At 43.2% G+C, this 11,550-nt stretch overlaps 1 protein-coding gene across 1 annotated transcript; it reads left to right on the forward strand.

The window, feature by feature from the left end:
- The first annotated feature begins 224 nt into the window (after nucleotides 1–224).
- Nucleotides 225–9,033, forward strand: LOC137096339 (zinc finger protein RFP-like). Its single transcript, XM_067465497.1, has 7 exons — nucleotides 225–680; nucleotides 1,573–1,668; nucleotides 1,933–2,163; nucleotides 3,611–3,633; nucleotides 4,001–4,119; nucleotides 5,509–5,541; nucleotides 8,049–9,033. The coding sequence occupies exons 1-7, from the start codon at nucleotides 273–275 to the stop codon at nucleotides 8,567–8,569; spliced, it is 1,431 nt and encodes a 476-aa protein (XP_067321598.1). The 5' UTR covers nucleotides 225–272; the 3' UTR covers nucleotides 8,570–9,033.
- Nucleotides 9,034–11,550: the final 2,517 nt, after the last annotated feature.

Below are 11,550 nucleotides of genomic sequence, written 5' to 3' on the forward strand. Positions count from 1 at the left end.
TGGAAATGCACCAGTAGCCAAAGAAGCATTTTAAAGCAAGGGAGTGATAAGCTTAGAGAATAAGTTGCATGGTGCCCAGGATGGCAGAGAAAGGAAAGGGTCTCATGGCCAGATTCCCGAAGGCTGAGGCATTGGGAGAGCTCAGAGGTTGCAACCCCAGAGGTTGGGCAGAGGTGGAGCTATCATATGCTATCCAGGAAGAAAAAGTCTGAGAAAAGAAAGTCAAGGCACTAACTCTGTCTTGACTCTGCAGTAGAGCAGCAAGGGCAGCCATGGCCTCTGGAGACTCTATGAAAAAGCTCTGTGAGGAACTGGCATGTGCCATCTGCTTGGAGTATTTCAAGGAGCCTGTGATGATCATCTCCTGTGGGCACAATTTCTGCCAATCCTGCCTGGATCAATGCTGGGAGGAGAAAGAAGCCTTCTGCCCAAAGTGCAGGGAGAAAGTGATGGAAGGAGACATAAGGCCAAATAGGCAGCTGATGAACCTGGTGGAGATCGCCAAGGAACTGGGGAGTCTGAAGGCAGAAGAAACGGGGAGAGTCTGCCAGAGGCACCAGGAGCCCCTGAAGCTCTTCTGCAAAGACCACGAAGCCCCCATCTGTCTGGTGTGTGACAAGTCGAAGGAACACAAAACCCACCAGGTGATCCCTCTGGATGAGGCGTCAGAGGAGTACAAGGTAGGAGTGGTCAAATGGGGGCCCCTAACAAGGTGTTGTGGTGCACCTCCACCCCACTATACAGGTCTGTGGCTGGCAGTTCAATATTTTCCACCATGCCAGACTGAGAATAATGGGAATTGCAACCCAACAGCACTTGCAGCTTTGAGGTTTGGGAAAGGTTAAAGGACATCATATTAACATCAGACATTATAGCCACAATGCTTGGATCTCAATTCACTCCCCACTATCCTGACAGAACAGAGTAAACTGCAGCCTTCCAGATGTTACTGTATCACAACTCCCATTGGCACTTGCCATGGTGTGGTAGACAGGAGTTGTTGTCCAGCATCAGGACAGCCACAAAAAACACATGGAGGGCTGGATTCAACCGTGGGCTTGAGTTTAGCACATGTGCCTTTAGGAGATGAGTTAAAGAACCCAGCCTCCTTTCTTCCAGGCCCAATGTGGATACAAGCAGATCAGAGAGTATGTCCTGGTGCTACTACAGTAGAGAAGAGGAAGCTCAATACATAGATATCTTTGGATCTCGAGAGTCTTTTTATATTGACTCATGAAATGACTAAAGATGTACCAACTTTACCAAGAGGATTTCTAGTAGGTTTGCTGGAAATTTGCATACAGCCCTTTCTTCTTATCTGAAGCTGAGGCCAGAAAAATGAAGACATTGCACCTTTAGCCCCCACCTGGAGATGGCCCACAAAAATGTGATAATCTGGCTCAGGTCTTGATATCTGGCAACTCTGTTTCAGACAGTGATTTCCACTCATTTCCACTGAGACTTCTCTGTTGGGGCACTTGGCATTGCTAGGCATTGTATAATGCTATTTATTATAAACTGTAAGCTTTGAACAAAAGAAGTGAGCAAAGAAGTAAGTGTCTTCCTCTTCAGGACCAGATTTGGGATTTGTTGGAGACTCTGAAGAAGGAGAGAGAGAAAATTCTGGCCTACAAAGCAAATGCAGCGCAGGAAAGCCAGGATTTGCTTGTAAGTGGCATTTCTACTGGAAAATGGGTATTGCATCTTTGAGTGTCAACAGGGAGGATAGTGCTTTGTCAAAAATAAGTTCTAATAGCCTAGAGACTATTGACGCAGGCCCATTCCAGTGGAGGATCCTTGCAAGTCTTCATAAGACTCTTTCGCTACTAGATATTGACATTTTCTATATGAAGGGACACAAGTCCCTTTCCAAGAGGATGTGGAGAATTCAGCCCAGTTTCTCACTCCTGTTTCTCCTTTCCTTTCTCCTAGAAGAAAACCCAGAGAGAGAAGGAGAAGACTGTGGCTGTTTTCAGATGCATGCACCAATTTCTAGAAAAACAAGAGAGGAATCTGCTGGCAAAAATGGAAGAGGTGGAGAAGGAGATTTCAGGCAAAGGGGAGGAACATCTGGCCAGACTCTCGGAGGAACTCTCCTCTCTCTCAAAGCTCATCCAAGAGATGGAGGAGAAGCATCAGCAGCCGGCAAGTGAACTCCTCCAGGTAAGGCCCAGATTGTCCCAATGGATGGCTGAGACAGTGACACCTCAGCTTTCTCAGTGTACACAAACCAGGAATATCCAGATCAGATATCCATAATCCAGGAACAGATTGAATATGACAGTCCAATATCCATAAGTTTAGACACCAGTTTATGTTGGAGGATTGTGTTGAACACAGTACCTGTTCTGGCATCAAAGTAACTGTTCTGGCATCAAATTGTTGCTGATTGTTAACCGCTCCAAGTCGCCCCTGGGCTGAGAGGGGCGGTATATAAATGTAGTAAATAAATAAATGTAGTAAAGAAACTAAAGTCTGCAAAAAGCATTCTCACATAGTTCCCCGTCAGTCCAGGTGGGTCAGAGCAGTGTGCAGCATGATAGCTGCGGTTGGCTCTATATGCAAACTGATGTTTGTCCAGTGTGTGTGGAAGCCAAGCAACAATATGCCTACAGATCAGATTTTCAAGGCACTTCAAGATGATGGAAGTGAGTGCCACTGGTCTGTAGCCCTGAAAATTATCAGTAGGGAACTGGTAATTGAGAAGCCAGAAGCAAACTGTCTGCTTTCCAAATATATATAAAAATGGAGGAATAGCAATGGTGAAGAAAGGCACTTGTATGGTCACTGGACCATGGCCCCCAGTGGCGCAGTGGGTTAAAGCACTGTGCCGGCAGAACTGAAGACCGACAGGTCGCAGGTTCAAATCTGGGGAGAGGCGGATGAGCTCCCTCTATCACCTCCAGCTCCTCATGCAGGGACATGAGAGAAGCCTCCCACAAGGATGATAAAACATCAAAAATCATCCGGGCGTCCCCTGGGCAACGTCCTTGTAGATGGCCAATTCTCTCACAACAGGAGCGGTCGCTCCTGACACGACAAAAAAAAACAAACAAACTGGACCATGAACTGCACAACTGAAAACAACTGCAATGTCAAAAGTGTGCAACCTTGTATGTATCTGCTATCAACGATAAAATGACTATATTGGAATAGGGGGCCCATGCAATACAATCCTTAAACCCAACCTTGGTCCTGATCACCATCCAGTAGCAGGGCATTGGCTGGAACTAACCTCAGACTGGGACCCCTCACCACACCATCATTGCCCTCATCATGCCTTTATGAAGTGCATGGCTTTGAAGTATTCCAGTTTCCCAACATCCTGGAGCCTCAAGGCTTGAATTTAACAGTATTTTGGTGGCGTTTGCAAAACATTGGCATCGAAGTAGATGCCCCATTATGTAAACCGCATTGAGTCGCCGAATTAGGCTGAAAATGCGGTATAAAAATAAAGCAAATAAATAAATAAATAAACCTACCCCTCTTTGTGGAGGGAGGGCTGTTTTACTTCAGCCATTTCAGTTCCCTGGAAACACTACATTTTCAGAAATATGTACATAGTCTCCATGCAAATGACTGTCCTGAGTTCTTTCCCCCTCATTTACAGGATATCAGAAGCTTCTTACAGGGGTAAGTTGATCTCCCATAAAAACTTGGATTTGCATGTGAAGCACATCCCTCTCCTCTTGCAGAAATGGGTGTCTGGGGTTCAATGGTGGAGTTGGACGTGATGGCCTATGAGGCACCATCCAACTCTGTGATCTTGTGGGTACATCTCTACACCATGGAATTGTAGCAGTTTGACTGCACTTTAACTGCTATGGCTCAATGCTATGGAGTCATAGGAATAGTTGGATGAGGCATCAGCCCTCTTTGGCAGAGAAAGCAAAAGACCTTGCAAAACAAGTCCAGGCATCAAGCCATAACATTCAAAGTGGTGTCAAACACATTAATTCTATAGAAGATGCATAAAGTGATATTTTTCTCTTTTCTGCAGTTATAAGGAAGAGGAAAAAATTGAGACCCCGGTGGCTTTTCCTCCTGCCCTGAAATGGAAGATCTGGGACTTCTGTGATATAAATCCCTTTCTGAAGGGTGTCATGAAGCAATTTAGAGGTAAGAGAGATCGTCTGTAAGCGTTTTCAGGGAGATGTGACCTTGTTCTGAAAGGGGAAATGAAATGCTTCAAGGCACTGGGAAAGTTAAGGTGAGAAAACAGCCAATTTTATTTTAAACTCGAAGCAAAACTATATTGTGTCTATTCTGTTCTATTGGGTTTTTTTTTCTTCAAATTTCAGTTGTGAATCAAAATGAAATATAAACATAGAATTCCCTGGCCAACTTAAACCTGTTCGTGTACTTCACTGAATAAATATATACACACACATAAACACACCAGATATACCTTGAGGTTTTTGGAAGGTGTAATAATAAAATCAGTATTAATGTATTAAATTATTTGTATTGTTTCCAGTGTTATTAAACAGATTAAAATACTTTAAATAGGTCAACAAGGGGAAAACAGATTAAAGAAGTTAAAACAATCTGAAACCATATATATAAATATTTTGGAACATCTGAGAACGCCTGCCATAGACGTAGGTGAAACTTAGGAGAGAATGCTTCTGGAACATGGCCATACAGCCCAGAAAACTCACAGCAATCCACTGGCCATGGTGTCATGCTGGAGGACCTAGAGATCCCTCAAGAGGTTTCTCCGTAGAAATTTCTAGGTCCTCTAGTATGACTTTGCTCCCATCTACATTAACCATTTAGTGGGGTTTGAAGTGAGCTTCTAACCATGGTGGCTAAACAAGAAGCTCCCATGAAAGTGTCCGATGGAAAGCCCTCCATGTGCATCTGTACCCTGTGGTTTGGGTAATCACCATCCAGGTCTCAAAATGGTTCCAGGATTTCCTCAATAGAGTTTGAAACTGATTTAAGTGACCAAGATGGATGTCCACTGGAGGATCACCCTTTGGAGGTAGCTGACCATCGAGTCATACCAGAAGTGATTTCTAGAGGGAGCATTGCAATCAGCCCATCAATGAAAACTACTGGTCTTAATCTCAGCCTGAGTGTTGGCTGGCATTTCTATATAGCAGCCTTAATTATTCATACATTGACAATATCTAAGCAATGAAGGAGGCAGAGGTGTCTTACCCGCAACCCATCCTTTGCCTCCTTCTAGTGTGAACTAGGGAAGAGTGGCCCTTTCCACTCAATCACTTTTGTCCATGCGTAAAAAGTTTACCTTGTTATTCTGCTATGGAGACTGCACATTGCGGCACAGGATGCATTGACTGTATTCCATGTCTGGCCATACATCACGTGTCAATGCGGTGATGCACATTGGACAACCAATGCCACCATTCCTGAATGAGGAGTAATTATATGCTCCTTCATCTCTTGGGTGAAGGATCTCAGCCAACTTGAATTGTTTCTGCTTGATTTCTGAATGTCACCATGTCATGCTCAGTCTCTCTCTTTCCTTTCTGTCTTTAGACTCCCTGGAATCTGGACTTCAGCAGCAAAAAGGTAAACAGGAAAGATTTTCCTCAGAGGGGATTTGCCATGGCCTTCCCTCTGAGGCTGAGGGAGCAGGAGTTTTAAACCGCATTAATTGAGCAGTGTAGATGCATTCTTAGATGGATTTAGAACAGAGGGTCTCTTGTATTTCTATTGTACTTAGAAATAATCCTGCATCTTGCTATGTCCCATAATCTAAGCCAAGGGCAACAGGAAGGCTAAGAGGACATATTGGCACCCCCCCCCCCCCAAATAATGCTTTTTTAAAGAAAATGGCAAAAATTGGTTTTGATCCTGAGGAGACCAGGAAGCTTCCAACTGGGGGAAATTCCCTCCTAAAGGTTATTTTGTTTTTAAAAAGTGCTGTTCGGGGTGGCCCACCGATCACAAAAATAACCAACAGGCCACATTTTGCCCACCCAGTATCCCATTTTTAATCTAAAAACAAGCCTATCTCCTTACAGCGTTGTTGCTCTTACTGACCAAGAGAACAGAGTTTAGAAAAGTCAGTTTTTGTGGACTCCTAAGTTCCAAATCCTGCAACAATCACAGCCACAGGGCTTGTATAATCCCAAAAATAATGTCCTCACTTTCTGCTTATATCAATATTTATTAACAAACAGGTTAAATAAAAATGACACTTATTATTATTGTTGTTGTAATTGTTATTAATATATTAGGAGTCCCTAATGGCACAATGGGTTAAACCCTTGTGCCCGCAGGAATGAAGACCAGCAGGTCAGAGGTTCGAATCCGGGGAGAGCGCGGATGAGCTCCCTCTGTCAGCTCCAGCTTCCCATGCGGGGACATGAGAAAAGCTTCCCTCAAGGATGGAAAATCACCAAAAACATCCAGATGTCCCCTGGGCAATGTCCTTGCAGACAGCCAATTCTCTCACACCAGAAGCAACTTGCACTTTCTCAAGTCACTCCTGACATGGAAAAAATTGTGTTTATCCATACCCTTTTTTCACTCCTGAAGAAGACTCAAATCTCTAATATCCCAGAGATTTCAAAAATAATGACCAGCACCCAAGACTGCCCATTTTAATGACAACAGTAAATGATAATTTCTTTTTCTTTTCTTTTTTTGCCTTTTAAAATCAAATTTTAACAGAAAAAACACAAATAAAAAACTAAATAACCTGGATATATATGTACCCCAAATTCTCAGCAAAGCAATCCTGACATAATTATTAGACAATTCTGAATTTATTTTTAACTTTGCCATATCAGAAGGATGCATGCCAGCCAAATCTCAAATTTGGCATCTTTCAGATTTTATCCATGTCAGACAACATGCTGAAAAATGTTTGAGATCTGAAAACAACACTTTATTTCTAATGGAAATTAATTATAATAGTGATCAGAGTCCAATAATGTTGCAAGAGTAAAAGAAAGAGAGTAAAAGAAACCCCAACAATCAACGACTGCTTGACAAAATCATGGAAATCATGAGTATGGATAAATTAACACAACAACTTTCATATCTGCAAATTAATCCCAGAAAAGAAACATCTGGACACTTTTGATAAATTATATGAAACAGGAGAAGAGAGGATAATATTATAAATAAGAAGAGAAAGAGACTTTGGAACTGAGTAAATAATAGCAACAGAAAATAAAGAACACTTTACTTTCTTTTTCAATCCACAATGAAGAGGATGGGAAGTCTACCAATTTCCCCACCCCTAGTCTCCCCTCACTCCTTCTCCCTATCCCCACTTCCCCACACTTCACGCAGTACTCCCACCACATCCCTAACTTCCCTCCCTTTTCTTCTGTTTTACCTAATTGGAAAATTTCAAAAAATATGTGTGCGTGTGTGTGTGTGTGTGCGCGCGCGCGCGCGTGTGTGTGTGTGTGTATATATATATAATATTGTAATGTCAAGGTTTTTTCATCACATCATAAGTGAATTGAGAATATACTGCGAGTCGCTTCTGGTGTGAGAATCGACTGTCTACAGAGACATTGCCCAGGGGGTGCCCAGATGTGTTGCCATCCTGCTGGGAGGCTTCTCTCATGTCCCTGCATGCAAAGCTGGGGTTGACAGATGGGAGCTCATCCCATCTTGTCGATCTTCTGCAGTTCAGCCAGCACAAGGATTTAACCCATTGCGCCACAGTGGCTGCCACAATATCAAGTAAGAAGTCCAAATTCCTTCCCCATACCATTGAGAGGAAGATGTGTGATGGGGAAGTGTCACTGCTGGTGAGGCAGGGCGTGGGGCAAATCAATGCGACAAGGTCCCTCTTAGGTTTCATGGCTGAATGGGGGAATCGCTCCCTGGTTCCCACAATCCAAATCAATGATCAAATCACCAAACACTCTAATATTATTCTTAGGAAGGAGAGGGACGTAATATAATGTTGAACCTGTCTAGATTTGAGGAGACAAGGGAGGATTTTCCTGTCATTTTATAAGAATGCAAAATAGAAGATGAGTCCTCCAGCAATTTACATCTGTCTTTCTGTCTTTCTTTCTTTCTCTCTGATCTGTTTTTGCCACCAACAGCACATGTGACTCTGGATCCCAACACAGCCCATCCTCGGCTCATCCTCTCTGAAGATCGCAGACATGTGACGTGTGGAGAGAAAAGGCAGGATCTTCCTGACCATCCTGAGAGATTCACTGGATATACTTGCGTGCTAGGCCAAGAGGAATTCACAGGAGGCAGGCATTTTTGGGAAGTCCTTGTTGGGAGTGAGGAAGCATGGTCTGTGGGAGTTGCCAAAAAGTCTGTGGAGAGAAAGGACTTAACCCGCTTTGGTCCTGATGCTGGGACCTGGGATATGGGAAAGTGGGAGGGTGCATACTTGTTCGCCTCCAACAAAGGTGTGACCCCGTCTCTGACTCTGAGCGAGGAGCCCAAGAGTGTCCGAGTGATACTGAACTGCGAAGGGGGTCGGGTGGCCTTTTACAATGGAGACTCAGCAGCCCTGATCTTTGAATACCCACCAGCCTCTTTCTCAGGGGAGACCCTCCTCCCTGTCTTTTATGTGAATGAAAAAGCCCAACTGGAGCTCTCCCCCTAAAGATGGAGAGCAATGTTCAAAGGCACCCGTCTGCTGATATACAAGAGGAGCTTTATCTCCATTGATCTGGGGCTGTTAATTCTCTTTCCCATCCTATTGGAATGCCTCTCCTCTCTCTTTACAAATTTGTCAAAAACGGGGAGACTGGAGTGTGAATGATGAAGGCTTTCCCCACCAACAATGAATCGGTCAGGAACTTATTCCCCCTAGACAGGTCAGCAACAATGACAACAACCAAGAGGGAATAAAAGACACAAATTCACATTTAGTCAATAATTCCAGGTACTGGAATTCCAGTAGTAAATGGGCAGTGCATTTGGCCCTCTTTCTAGGCTTTTCCCAGGGATGTAGGTTGGATTTGCCTGTGAAACTTTTGATTTCTGGGAGTGACTATGTTGTGCGAAGTCTCTCTCTTTCCTTTCTCTCTTCAGCCTCCTTGGAATCTGGACTTCAGTTATAAATAATGCAACACAAATAAAGGTTTTGCTTGTCATGAAGCCTCCATTTGTTTCCGACCTATAGTGAACCTACCATGGGCTTTTCTTGGCAAGGTTTTTTCAGAAGAGGTTTCCCAATGCGTTCCTCTGTGACCAAGAGAGTGTGAATTGCCCAAAGTCACACTCAATGGGATTCCAGGGCCAAGTCAGGATTCATATCCTCATCTCCAGAGTCGTAGTCCAGCATTCAAACCACTACATCTCACTTGCTCCTAAAATAGGACTTGCCTGAGGTCTAAATACATCCCAAAAATGGCTGGCAGCATCAGCCTCAACATCAGTGATACACCAAACTGCATTAATTCTATATTAATTATTTGGTTCTATGTGTTTATTTTTAAGTTATTTGAATCCTGTAATACAAGGAGAGGTGCGATCTCACAGTTATAGACTAAAGCCAGATAACGCATGGAGGACTCAGCTCCCGAGAGGGAAGGACTACGCTGAGATCTGATATTGATGAGAAAGATACATAATCTCTGGCTCTCTGGCGTTTTCCTATTGAAATACTTCCTCCCATTCTCTTGGGCAGTTTTGCCTAAACCAAACATAAATGCATACACACCTGTTGAATCAGAAGTGGCAGAAATGTACTGCATCTGACTCTGGTTTCAAAACAAAATGTTATAATATGCTTACTTCTGCCAACCTAGCAGTGAAAACATGCAAATGTGAGTAGATCAATAGGCAGGAAGGTAACGGCGCTCCATGCAGTCATGCTGGCCACATGACTTTGGAGGTATCTACGGACAACACCAGATCTTTGGCTTAGAAATGGAGATGAGCAGCAAACCCCAGAGTCGGACACGACTAGACTTAATGTCAGGGGAAAACCTTTACTTTTTTACTTCATTCTTACAAAGGTCTTGTTTCTGGCAATCTTAGGTCCTCCTGTGTGTCTCTTTGTGAAGCCTCCAGTGGAAGTTCAACACAGAATTCCACTGGAGGATGTAGGGAACTCATTTTAGTTTGGATTAAAACAAATGCTTTTGGGAGTTAAAGGGTTAAATTGGAGAAGGATCTTATGGAGCGGATCTGGTAAATCCAGCCTTAATCTATCTAGTATAGTGCAGTCTTCCCCCTTTTCCTATCTTGATCTGATATGTCCACAATAAAGTACTTTTGTTTTGACTTCTAGGGAGAGTTCTGTCCAGATTTGGACACATTTGGTTGTATCTGTGGAGCTCCTCCAAACATTTCAATTGAGTTGATTTTCTTCACTGTCCAGCTTTTGCAACCATAGATGCAAATCAGAAATGCTATAGCAGGTGGACCTTTCCGATGTCTATATGTTCAGCACTGAGGGATTCACAGGAGGTGGACTGTCTGTAGGCTGATTCAGTCCAGAAAATAAATTTCACATTTAAAAAAAGGATAACAGAACTGAATGCTACACCACGAACGCTGCCAGGTCTGACAGTCAGTAACTTGCACATCACATGTGTAGGCAACAGGTTGCAAATATTTTCCAGGATTTCATTTAAGATCATTATCTATTTTTTTATAACTTTCTTCTTGTTTTTATAGTATTCTTCTTGTTTATCTTTCATCTCTTTCATCCCATTTGCCAATATTGTGTGGATGGTTTGTTGAAATAATAATAATAATAATAATAATAATAATTAATTAATTTATTTATTTATTTATTTATTTATTTATATTCCACCCTTCCCACTCTGAAGGAGACTCAGAGCGGATCACAAGTACACATACACAGCAAAAATTCAATGCCATTTGTGTAAACAGTACACAGACAGAACAGAATGAGGTGTTGTTTTGATGCCATGGACGGTTGGGCTCGAGTCCACAGGGGGTGCTGTCGCCACATCCTCTATGGCGAAGAGCTGTCAGGACTTCCTCATTCCAGCATTTTCTGTTCTTTTTTTTTATGGCATTGTAAAACATCTCCCCTGCTTTAGCGGTACCTAATTTCTCTAATTACAGCTAAACCTGTTTTCGAACTGCTTAGGTAAACAGTGAGCAGGGCTGACGGTCGGCCACTCACGCCAACTCGGGGCTTCGAACTTGCAACCTTTCAGTTGATAGATCTTAGAGTTGCTGATGATTTACCAGCTGTGCTAAACCTCCGGAAGCTGCAGATGAAACATTTACACCGCTCCTATTTGGATTCCATGTTTTGCATTCAGCATGGAACATTCTAGGAGGAGATATAATGACAAAGGGGAAGCCACTTTGTCCTTGAGTAAATCATGACCTTTGGAACATACTCCACATTCTGTTGTTGTGCGCTTTTGTCATCAAACACCACTACCCCCCACTTCAAAAAGGAATCTATAGTTTACAACAGCAAAACATCAGAGAGGAAACAAACAAGGACATCTAATAACCTCTCAACAAAAGTTTGCTCTAGGCAATGTCAGGCCATTATATGCTAATCAGGCATGTAGCGGGGGGGGGGGGGGCTTGGGGGGGTTCAGCCCCCCCCCCCCCCGAAATTCTCACGGTGGTCTGCAAGAAGACCTT

This window comes from Anolis sagrei, chromosome 2 (assembly GCF_037176765.1).
Source record: "Anolis sagrei isolate rAnoSag1 chromosome 2, rAnoSag1.mat, whole genome shotgun sequence".
In the NCBI taxonomy this organism is placed as follows: Eukaryota; Metazoa; Chordata; class Lepidosauria; order Squamata; family Dactyloidae; genus Anolis; species Anolis sagrei.

What these genes read in the sequence shown, in the direction of transcription:
- LOC137096339 (XM_067465497.1), top strand. Translation starts at nt 273, where the DNA reads ATGGCCTCTGGAGACTCTATGAAAAAGCTCTGTGAGGAACTGGCATGT. An exon ending in ATCAGAAGCTTCTTACAGGG is followed by an intron (nt 3,634 to 4,000) that starts GTAAGTTGATCT and finishes TCTTTTCTGCAG; the next exon opens with TTATAAGGAAGAGGAAAAAA. An exon ending in TGGACTTCAGCAGCAAAAAG is followed by an intron (nt 5,542 to 8,048) that starts GTAAACAGGAAA and finishes TGCCACCAACAG; the next exon opens with CACATGTGACTCTGGATCCC.